This window comes from Sphaeramia orbicularis, chromosome 19, assembly GCF_902148855.1.
Source record: "Sphaeramia orbicularis chromosome 19, fSphaOr1.1, whole genome shotgun sequence".
Classification (NCBI taxonomy): Eukaryota; Metazoa; Chordata; class Actinopteri; order Kurtiformes; family Apogonidae; genus Sphaeramia; species Sphaeramia orbicularis.
Window position 1 is genome coordinate 9,729,414 of NC_043975.1, and position 17,094 is coordinate 9,746,507.

The 17,094-nt window shown below is 34.0% G+C and overlaps 1 protein-coding gene across 1 annotated transcript in view; it reads right to left on the minus strand.

Moving 5' to 3' along the window:
• Positions 1 to 17,094, minus strand: part of adam9b (ADAM metallopeptidase domain 9b) — a 30,793-nt gene that overhangs the window by 11,460 nt on the left and 2,239 nt on the right. Inside the window, exons 5-13 of the mRNA XM_030122539.1 lie at positions 16,679 to 16,755; positions 15,989 to 16,187; positions 14,579 to 14,641; positions 12,450 to 12,521; positions 12,162 to 12,331; positions 11,437 to 11,527; positions 7,335 to 7,462; positions 7,014 to 7,185; positions 6,016 to 6,105 (exon numbers count right to left, since the gene is read on the minus strand). Coding sequence (XP_029978399.1) covers positions 6,016 to 6,105; positions 7,014 to 7,185; positions 7,335 to 7,462; positions 11,437 to 11,527; positions 12,162 to 12,331; positions 12,450 to 12,521; positions 14,579 to 14,641; positions 15,989 to 16,187; positions 16,679 to 16,755 — 1,062 coding nt within the window. The remainder of the gene's footprint in view (positions 1 to 6,015; positions 6,106 to 7,013; positions 7,186 to 7,334; positions 7,463 to 11,436; positions 11,528 to 12,161; positions 12,332 to 12,449; positions 12,522 to 14,578; positions 14,642 to 15,988; positions 16,188 to 16,678; positions 16,756 to 17,094) is intronic.

Genomic DNA, 17,094 nt, shown 5'->3' on the forward strand with positions numbered 1-17,094 from the left:
AAAACAGAAGTGTGTAATGTTGGTTTTTCCATGAAATCCCAAATGCGATGATTTGTTTATTTATTATTGCGAGATGACACAAGAAGTCATTCCATAAACATGGTGACGAACGTAAATATGGTGTTGATTTACAGATATATTCATTATTATTATATATTGCCCCTCTATCTCGTACTAAATTTAAAAAATGATTGGGTTTCCTGGTGTGTCCACACATACCGCGGCATGTTTCTTCTTCGCTTGTTGTAACGTACGTCAACAACCATTTTTTAAATTCACCTGACTAGTTGCGAAAAAGGTCTTTCCACTGCAGTTTTGTGTGATACACCACTTTCGAAAAACCACCTCTTGGCAGCGCAAAAACTTTTAATTGAAAAATGAGACTTGGCGAAATTGTCATTTTTCCATTTGGTACATTTTTATGTGCAAGTAATATTTGCGCAATTTGAGGGTCAATGGAAAAGCGACTAGTGTGGAGTAGTCATGACCTATATTTAGTATTTGCTTTACTGTGGTTTGTTGGTGATCCTGTTGGTTTTTCACCATTTCTTTTATGAGGTTAACTACTAAAGCATTTATTCTTTGATTTTTCTTCTTCACTGCTTTAGTTAGTAGTAAGATCATATGAAATCCAGATCAGTTTACAAGAAAAATCTGACCTTCTTTTGCCTTTACTCACTGTGAAAAACTGGATTTTTTTAGTTTAGATTTCTCTCCTTTGAAAAATATTTAGTAAACTTGAACATATTAGGTGTCATTTCAAGTATTTCAGGTTCTTTCTGGTGGAAGATTTATAAATCTACTGTATAAATGTATACTAACCAATATACATATGTGCAATAACACTTAATCATATACATTGAAAACATCAGCTTTCACTTTTGTCATTTGTTTTCCAGTTCATCTTATTAAAGTACGTGACATTTAGTACATTTAATCTCTGAGGTACGTATTTTCTAAAGAAAAAAAAATAATAATAAATTGTAGGCTGGTTTGTTTAGGCGTGGTTATGACTTATGATGTGTAAGTCTAGACTAGATGTGTGTGTGTCAACACTTCACTGGAATGAGTTCCTTCTGACTTCTGCAAAGTGTGTGACAAGATTCCATAAATTCTTGCAAATGTGTCTGTGGTTTGCAACCAGCTGTGTTTTTTGAAAATACGCCAAGAAATATATTGTTGCTCAGTGTATCAACATAAATCTGGTTTGTTAAGCATCTTTGACTGTCCAAAAAAGCACTATAAGTGTATTATTATTATTATTATTATTATTATTATTATTATTATTATTATTATTATTATTAATAATAAATCTGATGAAGTGAGATTGTTTGCATACATTATCCTTCTGGTCCCAGTCCATTTTGTTCCACATGCTTTCCTGCTGTGAAGCACTTTCTGACTGATGTCTGTGAAAGGTGCTATAGAAATAAACCTTATTTACTTGTGCTACTAAAACTATTCAGTGTAGTGCAGGGGTCTGAAACATGTGGCCAGGGGGGCCAAAACCGGCCCGCCAAAAGGTCCAATCTGGCCCACGGGATGAATTTGCGAAGTGCAAAAATTACACTGAAGATTTTAACTATCAAGGGTGTCAGACTCATTTTAGTTCAGGTTCCATATACAGACCAATGTGATCTAAAGTAAAATAATAGTATAATAAGCTATAAATAATGACAACTCCATTTTTCTAGACTTTCTGGACTAACTAGTCCAGTTGAACCTCCAAGAACTACCAAGAAGAACAATAACCTGGGCAAATGAGAAATTGAATGAGAAATTGTTCTTTTTTTAGTTCCAAACTCAAATTTTTTTTTTTTTTTTTACCAATTTTCTGCTTGTTACCACATGTTTGTGTAACATTGTGTGTAATGCACATATATAAATAATAAGTTGAGGCATAATATTGTTAAAACTGTACTTATTTTTCTAACAAATTTCAGTTTTTTCAGGTTATTCACATGTTTTTTGTTGCAGGATAGTTTGTAAATGTAAATATTTTCATGATTTAATGTTTTTATTGCACTAAAACAAAGAGAAAAGGTTGTCATTATTTATAGGTTATGATGCTATTACTTTAGTGGTCCAGCTCACTTGAGATCCGATTGGGCTGAATGTGGCCCTTGGAAGAAATGAGTTTGACACCCCTGATGTAGAGGCTTAAAAGACGGTTTAATTTTAGTAGATAATATAAAATTCAGATTAGATTACAAGCAAAATTATGACCATCTTTGCACTTTGCTCCTTGTGAAAAGCCATGATTGGATTTTTTAAGTTTTTAAGATTTCAATTTCTCACCTGTGAAAAATATTTGGTTACGTATCCACACCTATAATATTTAGCACTAATATTCCATTTTTGCATCACATTTTGTTAGAAAATATATATCACAAGACTGACCTAAAAAGGTTGAAGAAGCACCTTGTGACAGAAGGGTTTCTGGTTCAATTTCCTGGAAAAAATGTGGGCTGATGTGCCTTCAAACATGACATTTAACCCGCACCCCCCCAACATACATACATTTCCTCCCTGAGTGCATGATATGGCAGCACACTGCTCTTAGTCTGTAGTGTGTGATGTGTGTGATGTGTTCCTGCATGTTCAGCTAGTGTCTGTTTCAGTATTTAGTTCTATTCTTATTTTACTTTTTGTAAAATTTTATATTCTATTTTCTTATTTTAATTTTTTAGTTTTTGTAATTTTATATTCAATCTATTCTCATTTTATAACATATTGGATGTTTTGTTTTTTTTTTATTTTGGACTGGAGTAGCATTCCTAATTTCATTGTACACACACAATGACAATAAAGGCTATTCTATTCTATTCTATTCTATTCTATTCTATTCTATTCTATTCTATTCTAGTGGTGGGGTAAATATAGCGGGTTGATTTTGGTGTGTGGTGCATTTGTGCATGAAAAATATACTAACAAATAAAGATTCTTAAATCTTTCAATTCAATCTTTTTTTTTTTTTGCAAAGTGGCTTTAACTGAGTTTCCTCAGTAAGTTTTATTAACCACACGGTGCTAGGTGTATGTTTTTTCCTCGACCACGTACTGTGGTGGGGACTTTTTGTGGTGCAACGTAAAATGGAAGTTTCAAACCACATAAGCATTTAAAATAATTCACAGAATCTTGACACGAATTTACCAGAAGTCAGATAAGAAACAGATTCCTGTGAACTGTTGCCTCACACTGGGTCACCTGATTTTCCTTTCAGTCATACACATCATAACTCAAAAGCATGCATGGATAAATTATTATTAGACTTGAATGAAACTAAATTCTACACGACACTCAAGGATAAATCTAGTCCAGCAACTTAAGAGAAGTACAGGAAAGAAATTCTTCCTAATGTTTTTACTGATCTGTTTAGTGTTGTGCCTGCTCCACTTAAATGTTCTTCTCTTAATAAAGACTTGATTGCATTTACATCTTTATTGGCCAGGATATTGTTAAAGTGGAAATTCTAATCTCCACCAACCTTCTGAAAATGGATAAAGGACGTGATCTATTTTCTTAAACTGAAAAAAATTTGACTGACTTTAACATCTTCGAAAAGACATGGACTCCATCTCTGATCTATGGTAATAGTACAATCTGTCATGTTTTTCTTGACTGAGCATTGTATTTATCTATTTATTTATTTATTTATTCATTCATTCATTTCGAACATGCAAAGAAACAAAATAAAACCAAACGAAGCAAAAACAAAACAAAATAACATTGAAATGAACAGAATCTATCTTCAAGTACGTGCTCGTCTGAGTTTTGCATGGTTGAAAAGGAGTAGGAAGAGGTATAAACTTATTTAATTCTACCCTTCAAGTGCTTTTACACCTTTATCACTAACTTAATACAACAATCAAATAATACATTTTTCCTTATTTTAGGATTCAACCACAACAAATATATAATGCAGTAATTAAAATATACACCATATACTATATATACACTAATACAATACTGTATTATACAGTATTGGTGTGCCTTTGCGGTTTTGATTGATCATTACTATTATTATCTTTATTTGTTTTTTTTGTTTTTTTTTTTTGTCCATTTCTGTAAAGCACTGTGAATTGCCCTGTGTATGAACTGTGCTATACAAATAAATCTGCCTTGCCTTGCCTCTTGATGTTTAAATCTTTCAATTCAATCTTTTTTTTTTTTTTTTTTGCAAAGTGGCTTTAACTGAGTTTCCTCAGTAAGTTTTATTAACCACACGGTGCTAGGTGTATGTTTTTTCCTCGACCACGTACTGTGGTGGGTACTTTTTGTGGTGCAATGTAAAATGAAAGTGTCAAACCACATATGCATTAAAAATAATTCACAGAATCTTGACATGCATTTACCAGAAGTCAGATAAGGAACAGATTCCTGTGAACTGTTGCCTCACACTGGGTCACCTGATTTTCCTTTCAGTCATACACATCATAACTCAAAAGCATGCATGGATAACTTATTATTAGACTTGAATGAAACTAAATTCTACACGACACTCAAGGATAAATCTAGTCTAGCAACTTAAGAGAAGTACAGGAAAGAAATTCTTCCTGATGTTTTTACTGATCTGTTTAGTGTTGTGCCTGCTCCACTTAAATTTTCTTCTCTTAATAAAGACTTGATTGCATTTGCATCTTTATTGGCCAGGAGGTTTATATTGTTAAAGTGGAAATCCTGATCTCCACCAACCTTCTGAAAATGGATAAAGGACGTGATCTATTTTCTTAAACTGATAAAAATTTGATTGACTTTAACACCTTTGAAAAGACATGGACTCCATCTCTGATCTATGGTAATAGTACAATCTGTCATGTTTCTCTTGACTGACTAATATATTAATTTATTTATTTTGAACACACAAAGAAACAAAACAAAACAAAATAAAGCAAAAAAACAAAAACAAAATAACATTTAAATGAACAGAATCTCTCTTCAAGTACGTGCTCGTCTGAGTTTTGCATGGTTGAAAAGAAGTAGGAAGAAGTATAAACTTATTTAATTCTACCCTTCAAGTGCTTTCACACCTTTATCACTAACTTAATACAACAATCAAACAATACATTTTTCCTAATTTTAGCATTCAACTACAACAAATATATAATGCAGTAATTGTAATATACACTATATACCATATATACACTAATACAATACTGTATTATACAGTATTGGTGTGCCTTAGTGGTTTTATTTATCATTACTATTATTATCTTTATTTGTTTTATTTTTTTTTTGGTAGCATTTAAAGTGGGAATTTTGTACTTCTATTTTGTATTTATTTACTGTTTATTTTTATTTTTTTTGGGGGGGTCTTTCCTGTAATCTGGAGGGGATGTGTTCCAGGGGAGGGGGAGGAGGGGTTTGTTCCGCATGTTGTTTGTCTGTTTGTTTCACTTTTGGATCAAACAATGGAACAATGTTCTTTGTTTTTATATGTGGAACAAAAACCAATAAACAGAAGGAAAAAAAAAAAAGACGAAATTTAATGAACATGGGCAACAACTTACAATATGTTGTCAATATTTGAAATGACTGCTGATATTATAATACGTTACTTTTATATACATAGCCAAATATTTTTCAGGAGAGAAACCTAAATCTAAACGCCATATTTTCCTGATAACTGATCTCATATTATCTGACAACAACCTAGTCTTCAAGTTTCTACAGAGAATATATCTATTGCTGCATAAATGAGCATAACAAAACAAGGCTGGCCCCATACAGATAAAAGTTACACACTCTTTATTTATGAGATTTATGTGCCTACACTGATATACTGTTTGTATTTATGTATGTGAACCCACATCGCCTCCTAAAAATACATCTACAACAGTAGCTTTGCTGTGGTTCAGCTTCGTCTAGCGTGAAGTCAGTGTTAAATCTGTTCTTTACACATTACTTCCAAATGGTGACAACTCACGTACTAGTATTTTATCTGCTATTTCGACTACATTTTGTGTCAACATAGAGCAATATTCCAGTCCAGTTGAACTCTAACAGTGTGCTGACCTGACAGTCGCTGCAGCAGCCCCCATCTGCACAGGCTGAACCGGCTGTAAACCTGCAGGTAGCGGCATCACAGCATTTGTTTGTGCATTCCTGAATGAAATGGAAACACAGAGAAAGTATGAATGCCACTGCAAAAAAAAAAATGAAGAGATAACTTGGGTCATGTTTTTACACAAACACTTTGATTGATATTCTGCAAATAAATCTGGATATATTTGTGTAAACATCTGAGAATGATGAATGGATTTTTGAACTAAAATCTGAACATTTGTAATGGGAAATAAACTACAACTACACTGCTAAACCGACAAGAGATTACAAAAAGGTGTCCTATTTTGTATCTGTGTTACTGACATCTAGCTGTGTATTTACAATTAATTACAATGTACACCGGAAAAAATCAAAATCTTACTGATTTTCTTTCTCGCTTCTTGTCAAAATATCTCATCACACTTAAAATAAGACATAATCACCTAAAAAGTAACTTTTCAGTGAGATGTAAGAACTTACTTTTAGACAACAGATCCTGAAAATCTTATTTCAAGAAATCTTACCAAGATAATTTTCACTTGTTCCATTGGCAGATTTTTTGTTGCTTGAATTAAGCAAAAAAATCTTGATTAATAAAAAAAAAAAAATCTTGAATTAAGCAAAAAATATGCCAATGAACAAATGAAAATTATCTTGGCAAGATTTCTTGAAATAAGATTTTCGAGATCTATTGTGTAAAAATAAGTTATTATATCACACTGAAAAGTTACTCTTTAGGTGATTATGTCTTATTTTAAGTGTGATGAGATATTTTGACTAGAAATGAGGAAAATACACATGGTAAGATTTAGATTTTTTGACCCCATTTGAATTCCAGGTGACCCCAGTGTATTTGCAAATACTCTAGTGTATTGGCCAAAGAACATGATGAGTTTCATGCCTGTTAGAAGGGTAAAAACCCATAACAAACAACACGTTGTGTACTTTGTCTGCGGGCAGGTTTCTACCTGGGGTGTGCCACAGTCACACTGCTCTCCTTCCTCCAACAGGCCATTGCCACACTTTGCAATACCAACAATATCAGACTGGGAGGGCATGTTTTTCAGACACACACCATCTCCTCTACGGATCAGCTTCTCAAAGTCATCTCCACTGCATGTACTGAATGTGGTGGACCCACTGCAGTGTATCAGGATAAACCATGAATGGAAAGAAATCACACAGAACATTGAAAATTAGAGACATTCAGCACAGACATGTTGACATTTGATGCATGAACAGCTTAAGATGTGGGAGTTTCAGTTTCGTATCTGTTTCTGTGGTTTTACCTGACAGTGGGAGCCATTATGCAGCTTCCACTGCAGCTGCAGCGACCCTCATCATGTTGCATGCCAAGGTTATGGCCCATCTCATGGGCCACCACGGTGGAGGCATAATTCAGATTGCCATTGCCGAACTGTACAAACATATATAGAATATTATGATGTGAAAATATTTCATAGTTTAATAATGTTGTAATTAGGGCTGTCAAAGTTAATGCATTATTGCAGATTAATCCATCATCATGATTAATCAGATGAAAAATTTTAAGGCAATTAACACATCTACAGCATAGAATGATTTTGAACGTCTCTGCCAACGCATTTGGGGCAATTTGTCCAAATAGAGTTAGCGTCGCACATATGCAAATGAGCAGTTGATTCAGTAGTGACAGGCAGCAGAACCAACCCATTAGCATGGAAGACGCTAAACAGCACATTGGCCCTCTGGATGGAAATATGAGGCCAAAAAAACCAAGATGGAACAGTTGTTTCCTGTTGATTTGTTTCAAGTTGTTTTGTTGAAACTTTTGAAGGTGTTTAATAAACACGTTATGCGCATAGGCCTATATATTCCCTTCTTTCTTGAGTCTGTTTGCTCATTCAAAATGAAACGTGATTAATATAGATTAAAAATGAATATTTAATGGTGATTAATCGAAATTAATCCACAGCAACCCTGTGATTAATCTGATTAAAAATTTTAATCGTTTGACAGCGCTAATTGTAATATACAATTCTGAAACTGGAAAAATGGTGTCTTAACCCTCAAAGACCTAAACAGCCACTGACAACCAAAAGCATCCACTGATCTATATCTGAACTGATCTGATCCCATCAAACATTTAAATCATCTAGTTAAAGTGCAGTTTCTCATCTTTCCAGTGACAGTAAACGTGTCTCATTTGCATGTGTAGAAGCTAAGGAGTGGACATGGAAATAAGTTCAGGTTCTGCATCACTATCATTATTTTTTTACTCAGAGCCTTCACGAAAATCTACATAATCAGTAAATTAAATATGGGGCAATACTTGATTTTGAGTGAAAAACACAAAATGTAGAGGGTAATAATATAACAAATCCCTTAAAAGATAATAAAATCACAGTTAAAAAATATTTTGAGGGCTACAGTAGGCTTGTTGAGATACTTATTTGTAGAAAGTGTATTACTCCTAGTCGACAGAGGTCAGCATCCCCCCAGTGTTATAAGCAAAGAGGAGAAGCAAAGATAAGCAACACAGACACTGAGCAAGATGAGACATTAGGAGCCATTATACTTAAAAACTATCATTTTATTTTAAAGGACATGGTCAGTTTGTGGTCTACCACTGATGTCATCACTAAGTTTATTGGTGTTGTGCGACTCTGGCATTTTAACACTAACCTAAATCTAAAACTAAATCTGTAACGAAGGTCGTAGAAACAAAGAGTCTACGCAGAGTGATGTGGAATTGTATTGTATGTGTCTTTGTGACCAGGCAGGGTGTGTTTGTGTGTCATGACATATTTGAGACAGAGGTTAGAAAAGCAGAAAGTTGAGATAAAAAAGTTAGAATTAAGTAAACAATGTAGAGTCAAGGTCCCTTCAGCCATGTGGGTGAATCTGTGAATAGCTGATTGTGTTAAAATGGAAGAGACTGTACAGTTTCATCATATCCTTTAAAACAGAGAGTTAAATAACCATCCTCGTCTGAAAGGAGTGACTGATGAAGAAGTCAGATAGTGAAGGTTTTATAAATACAAGCATGGCAGAAAATGTTAGCAATGACACGAACTGACTCTTTGCATTAATGTAATTTATTTATCATAAAAAAGTCTTTGAAACTAATAAAATGCTTATAATTGTTCTTCATTGTACTGTCATATCTGCTACTGTTTGGTTCCATTTTGCACTTTCCATTATTGTATTGTACTACTGCTCCTACTGTAAATAGATTAACATGTACACTTTATATTCTGTTATAGTTAACTATACCGTTTATTCATATTCTATTTTTTTTTTTTTTACCTCTTTTAACAAGATGATAGAAACAGTATCTCAATTCTTTGCATGTTCTATGCATCTAGTGAATTGACAATAAAGAATCTTTAACCCAGAAGGACCCAGTATGACTTTTGTGGCAGTCACCAAATGCATTTTCTCTCTATTTAACCTTTCCTGTGTGATTTATGACCATTTATTATAATATTATCCACTGAATTTAGTTTTTTTTCCCAGTGGAAATCATCTATTTTCCTATGTTTAATAAATTGATCATGTAGATGTTCATAAAACTTCACAGTAAATTCAAAGGTTATTGTATCAAAACAGAAAAAAAAAATGAAGAAATAGGGACTTTTTCAGCAAAATCTCTCATTAACTGAACATAAACCCAGGGTCTCCATCCACTGACATTGATCCAACTCTACGGGTTTTACTGGTGAATCAATAGTGTAGAACAGGGGTCTCAAACTCAGATCCTCGAGGGCCGGTATCCTGCATGTTTTAGTTGTTTCCCTCCTCCAGCACACCTGACGGTCATTGTCAGGCTTCTGCAGAGCTTGATAATAGGCTTATCATTTGAATCAGGTGTGTTGGAAGAGGGATACATCCAAAACATGCAGGATACCGGCCCTCGAGGATCTGAGTTTGAGACCCCTGGTGTAGAAGATGACAGTGTTTCCATGGTAACTACGGAGCCTCTGAACGCCCAAATGGGTCCTATCTGATGAGCATGAAAAGATGAAACGCTGCATTTTACACTAATTATTTACATGCATTGATAGGATTAATGGATGAAGAGTTTTGATCAGTAGATGCTAGGTCTTTATGGGTTAAAACTTTGAAAAAGGCCGGAAAAAAACTAAAGAAACTGAAGCAGTGGAACTTGCAGACACAAAACCTTTGGCCAAACCTGTACAGCTTGCACATCCAAAGAGCACACTGCTTAGTGTACAGATCACATTGCGCAGTTTTTATCTGCCTACCACTGCTGCTACTTTTATCTGAACTAGTCATAACATGGTGACAGCAAAGACAGGTCTGGGAAATTTGCATGTATTTCTCATAAACAAATAATCTCAGTTATGCCCAAAATAGTCTTTACATTTCATAAGTTAATGAAAAATGACATTTAGGTGACTTTAGGCAATATCATAGTAGTAGTAGTAGTAGTAGTAGTAGTAGTCGTAGTAGTAGTAGTATGTCTGCTATCTTTATTTCTAGACAGAGTAATAAGTCAGTATATATACCCAGCAGTATACACTTGTCACGTCACACATGTCGACATTTATTTAAATTGATAGAGGCAAAACCTTTTTTTACTTGAGAATGCGTAACTTGCAATTTAAGACTATATTATGTTAAAAAATGATTGAGAAACAGTTAATATTCCAAAAAAAAGAATATCAAAAGGTCTTATGAGGGTTATTTTGCTTAATTTCTATACAGAATTGCTAGTTGTTTAATAATTTTTTGTAAAGTTGTATCTTTAAAGCCAGTGACAATCCATACTATTGTACACAATATACAGGGGTTGGACAAAATAATGGAAACACTTAACATTGTGGCATCATAGAAGGTGTTTCCATTATTTTGTCCAGCCCCTATACTTCATAAGAGGGGTTGTACCTCTTGCAATCCCACTTAAAAAACAAAAACTAACCCTTTAACTGCTTGCATCTTTTGCTGATAAAGTATATTAGATTTGATATGATACATGAAGGCATGGAGTCAAATCTAAACAGATTATGAGTTATCAAAAATAAAATCTTTGCTTAATGGACAGGGAAGCTGTGAAAACGGCTTAACATTACAGTAATTGCATGTGTGTCTTTGATTAAATGACCTAAAAATAGCACATATTTTCCACTTAGCTGGTTATAGCACATTTCAATACACCTAAGAATTTAAGAATCCCATAAGACAAATAAACTTGCCTTGTCATGCAGCTAATAATTCAGGCCAAACCTGTTAGGGTGCTACATTACAAAAAGACTCTGTTAGACTGAACTCCACTTACCATAACTCTCATGAATGATTCAGAGAGGATCAGTTACTACACAAAAGCTTACGCCATCAAAGCTCCATGGTGTCAGCTGATGTGAGAAGTCAAAAGGGAGTTGAACTTACTACGTTGATTCCTCCGGAGCTCGCCACGGAGCAGACGGTACCCACGAAGGCCATGCCCAAGACACCACCTGCATACGCATTAGGCTGGCCACTGGGACACAGACACATAAAACACAAGTCAAAATTACAGAAAATAAGGCAGGTAATGTATTGATTATTGTAAAACGCAAGTCAAAATGACAGAAAATAAGGCAGATATTGTATTGATTATTGTCAAACACAAGTCAAAATGAAGGAAAAAAAGGCAAGTATTGTATTGATTATTGTAAAATACAAGTCAAAATTACAGTAAATAAGGCAGGTATTGTATTGATTATTGTAAAATGCAAGTCAGAATGACAGTAAATAAGGCAGGTATTGTATTGATTATTGTAAACACAAGTCAAAATTACAGAAAATAAGGCAGGTATTGTATTGATTATTGTACAATTGTAAAACGCAAGTCAAAATTACAGTAAATAAGATAGGTATTGTATTGATTATTGTAAAACACAAGTCAAAATTACAGAAAACAAGGCAGGTATTGTATTGATTATTGTAAAATTGTAAAACACAAGTCAAAATGACAGAAAATAAGGCAGATATTGTATTGATTATTGTAAAACACACATCAAAATTACAGAAAATAAGGCTGATTTTGTACTGATTATTCCAAAATAGTATTATTTATCATTCTTATTTAAATAACAAACATTAATGGTTTTACTAGAAAATGTAAAACTTACACAATGAGCTGCCCAATGTCATGTCTGAGTTTCGGTATCAGTGTCTCTTTCCTCCACTTGACAAAGCGTCCTAATACCTCTCCCGCCGAGCCGTCCACGCTAAAAGGATTACTCTCCTTAAAAACCTCCAGACCCACCAGCACCACACGGATATTCAGCTGCTTATAATACTAGATTAAAACAGAAATACATAATCATAGCATCATACCAGCTGATCACACGAGCACATTTAGACAGCCTGATCACAAAAATAGGTACATTTTAGCTTAAATTAACTTAAAATCTCACTCCGTCCAGTAGATTGGCCATTTGAACCATCTCCTCTCTTACTGCTGTCTCATTTTGTTTCCTGAACACATACTGTAATGACAAAAAAAGGTTGTTAATTATTAGTTCATTGCAATTATATTACAGAGCGGTTGAAACCATTTGTTTTACTACGTATGGGTATGTGTTTTAGAAACCACAGACAACATTTCTACCAAATTCCAAGTAATAAAAGGGTCATTTAGAATTTTAAGGCTTAAGAAGTAAAGGTTTTGCTTAAGCGTTAGCAATAATGTTGAATGAGTTATCTAAAGAGCAATAAAGTTAAAAATTTTACAATAAATTCAGACAGATGTTGACTTAGAAGTAACATTTAAGGATTTAGCTTTAGTGTTAGCGTCACACTAGATGAGTTAGCTAAAGGGACAGCTTAGCAAGAGCATTAAATGAATTAGGTATAGTTAGCTTAGCAATGAAGTAAACAAGTTAGCCAAAGAGTTCCCTTATGAATTAACATTAAATAACTTAGCTGTAGAGGTAGCTTAGCAATGACACAAATTATTTAATCAAAGATTTAGTTGAACAATAAGATGAGTTAGCTAAAGGGACAGCTGAGCCAGAACATGAAATGAATTAGCTACAGTTAGCTTAGCAATGAAGTAAACAAGTTAACCAAAGAGTTCCCTTATGAATTAACATCAAATAACTTAGCTGTAGAGGTAGCTTAGCAATGAAGTAAATGATTTAACCAAAGATTTAACTGAACAATAACATTAAATGAGTTATCTAAAGAGTTAGCTTAATTCATTGCAATTATATTGCAGAGCTATTGTAGGAAAAATTGAGACCACTGGTTTTACTACATTTGCATATGTGTTCTAGAAACCACTGACAACATTTCTACCAAATTCCAAATAATTAAAGGGCCGTTTAGAATTTTAGGGCTTCAGAAGTAAAGTTTTTGCTTGACAGTTAGCAATAATGTTGAGTGAGTTAATCTATAGAGTAATAAAGTTAACAATTTTACAATAAATTTAAATGAATGGTGGCTTAGAAGTAACATTTAAGGATTCAGCTTTAGCATTAGCTTCACGCTATATGAGTTAGCTAAAGGGACAGCTTAGCCAGAACATGAAATGAATTAGCTACAATTAGCTTAACAATGAAGTAAATGAGTTAGCCAAAGATTTAGCTGAACAATAACATTAAATGAGTTAGTTATAAAGAGTTAGATTAGCTAACTTCAGAAAAAAATATTGACAGAGATCATTGCAAATAGACAAATATTTTATGTACCTTTCTGAATTGTGCAACCATCTACATATATAATGTTTTTCATTGTAAATTATAATTTTGTGAGGCTAAAAGGTTATGCTTCGAAGCAAAAATAGTATTGAAACATGTAATTTAGTGTCACACAGCTGAATGGACTGCATCTCTTAAAATGAGCCAAAAATAGCCACTGCCTTGGTAAATTTTACCTCAAGCTTTGACAGCAAAGTGAAAAAAATATTAAAAGAGGGGAAAATCATTCCAAACTTCACATGTTGAAGCTGGGGGGACATTTTCAGTGACTCTTAACGCATTGTGGGGAGAGAAAGTTAAGACATCCCTTCATAATTTTCACCACTAGTCTTTGTATTTACATAGTTTCACAGTCTGATACATCAACAAATTTACCACAAACAGTGACTTTGTTAAATTGTAAAATTATCTTTTAAATATACCAACATTATCTGTGTAAATAAAGCATAATTCAAAACAGGATCAGATAATTTCTTATCTCTAGTCATTGACTGTGTCAGAATGATAAAATGTAGTGTTTTCAGACCATGTGTAATGGAAATAATAGAAGTTCATATTCATATTCAGTCACAGCTTTCATGTTTCTTGACGTATTCTTCATATGTTTAATATTGCTGTGAGCTGCTTGATGCCACTCCCAAAGAAAAAACACAAAGAGCTTGGCTTTGTTTGCTGTGATCATTAATCTTCCTCCTGATCATGACTCTACAGGTGTTTAACAGGGTTCTTGTGTGAACATTTGCAGTGGTTTCTTATTTAATTCGAGAGCTGTAGATCTTTTGTTACATGCAGTCACTTAAATTTGCAAACAATCCTTTTGAAACAGATACTGAATATAGACTTACCCTGAGGTTATCCACAACCAGTGCCAACTCTATGTAACTGGTTTCTGGCAAATTGCGCTTTTTCTGTTGAAATAACAAACGCAAATCAGTTAAAATCTCAGCTGCTCTCCATTTAACCCATAAAGACCCAGTGCTACTTTTGTGTCAGTTCCAAAATGAATTTTCCTCTGTATTTAACCTTTCTTAAGTGATTTAATCACCATTTATTTTAATATATCTTCTGTATTTTGCTTTTTTTTTCAGTCAAAATCAAGTATTTTCCATTATTTAATTAACTGATCATGTAGATGTTCATAAAAACTCAGATTAAAGCTGATGGTTTTTGTATCAAAAACAGAGGAAACTGAAGGAAAAGTTACTTTTCCAGTTAAATATATCAGTAACTGAACATAAACCAAGTGTCTCCATCCACTATCATTGATCCAACTCCATCGGTTTTACTGGTGGATCAATGTTGCAGAACACAGGTGTCAAACATGCAGCCCAGGGGCCAAAACCAGCCCACCAAAGGTTCCAATCTGGCCCGCATGATGAATTTACAAAGTGCAAAATGCAAAAATTACCCTGAAGATATTAACAGTGAAGGGCATCAAACTCAAAAATAACAGCATAATAATCTAGAAATAATGACTCCAAATTTTCTTCTTGGTTTAATGTGAAAAAAATAATATGACATTATGCTTATAAATAATGGCAACACCATTTTTTTTCTCTTTGACTTATTGCAAAGAACATTAAATTCTGATATACTTCAACAATAAAATGTCAATAACCTGAACAAAGATGAACAATCTGGAATTTCTAAAGAAAAATACGTGCAATTTTAACAATATTCTGCCTGTTATGTGTCTTGGTAGATCTGATCTGTAATGCACATGTGTTAATATGTATATTAATATATAAGTTGAGGCATAATATTGAGAAAATTGTACTTGTTTTTCTTCAGATATTTCAGTTTTTTCCATTTATTCCCATCTTTTTTAAATTGGATAGAAATAGTTTCATCATCTAATGTGATTTTTTGCAGTAAAAAATCTGGAGTTGTCATTATTTATAGACTATTCTGCTATTATTTTACTGGCCCGGCCCACTGGAGATCAAATTGGGCTGAATGTGGCCCCTGAAAGAAAATGAGTTTGACATCCCTGTTGTAGAAGATGAAGGTGTTTCCACGTTCACTACAGAGCCTCTGAATGTCCAAATGGTCATATCTGATGACCATGAAAAGACGGCAAACTGTATTTTACACCTATTATTTACATGTATTGATAGGATTAGTGGATCAACAGGTATTATACATTTAAGATCAGTAGATGGTTTTGGTCGCTGGTGGCTGTTTGGGTCTTTATGGGTTAAATACCTTTATACATTGCAAATATGAAAACTCTGATGAGTAATGAGCGTCCAAACCCGCAGTAGTGACGTCAGCGACTGGCCCGGTTCAAAGGGTGAATTTGTTTGCGTTGCATTTGCGTTGACTTCACTGACGACGCCACAGGTGACCGGCTCTGAGTGGACGTCCTCCAGCAGGTACAGAACATGCTCATTGGACGTAGACTTGGGCATCGGTTCAAGTCCGTAGGTCTCATTTTCAAGAAAGATCACACCACTACAGAATAAGAGGAAAAAGCAGATACAGATAACTTAAAGGTGTTTTTTCTATTTAGCATCAGAATCAGAGTCCAAAATTAGACACTGTGTGATGTTAAAGGACAGAAAAGTCTCTTAACTCCTTATGGTTACACATTTTGTTTTTCTCGTTATCCCCGAAACATTTTTCTCTACGATACATAAAATTGTGTGTAGTTACTCAAAACAAAACAACACAACTCAATCAGATGTAGACCCTTAAACTGAATTCCTTCATATTGCCTTTTTCAGAATAGACAGATATGAAGACACAGCGGCCTTGACATTTAGCAACAATTTCTTCAGTTTATCCTTGAATCTTAGTTTTGTTTATTTTTTATTGTTTACACAGATCCCCATTAGCTTCCACCATAGTGGTTGCTACTCTTCCTGGGCTTACAAAATACATACATAAATAAAAACCAGATTACAATTTATTATTGTTATTGGTGCTGGAGGTATTTGTCAAACCTGAGGCCGGAGCAGGTGCTGAGAGCCACCAGTGAGTCAGGGTATCCTTCAACCTCCCCGTGGTAATAACAGTGCACCTTGGAGAAAGAAAAAGCAGAAACAGACTTAAGAGCTTTGCACTAAATGTGCAGATGAAACATTTTTTTCTGCTACAAGAATTAAGACACAGCCATCTTCAACTCTTGACAAAATGCTACTTTCTAACAAGCCGTCAATTGGGGATCCTCTGCCATGTCTAAACGCAGCTGCAGTGCTTTGGCATTGGAATTTTTGCTAAATAAAAAATTACTTTAGTTATGTAGATGCTTTTAAGCTTCCTTTTACCCTTTTTTAACACCTTATACAAGTGTTACTCTCTATCTGAACCACACTGTGAACAAACCTGCAATCAAAATAACTCTTACTTACAATATTCT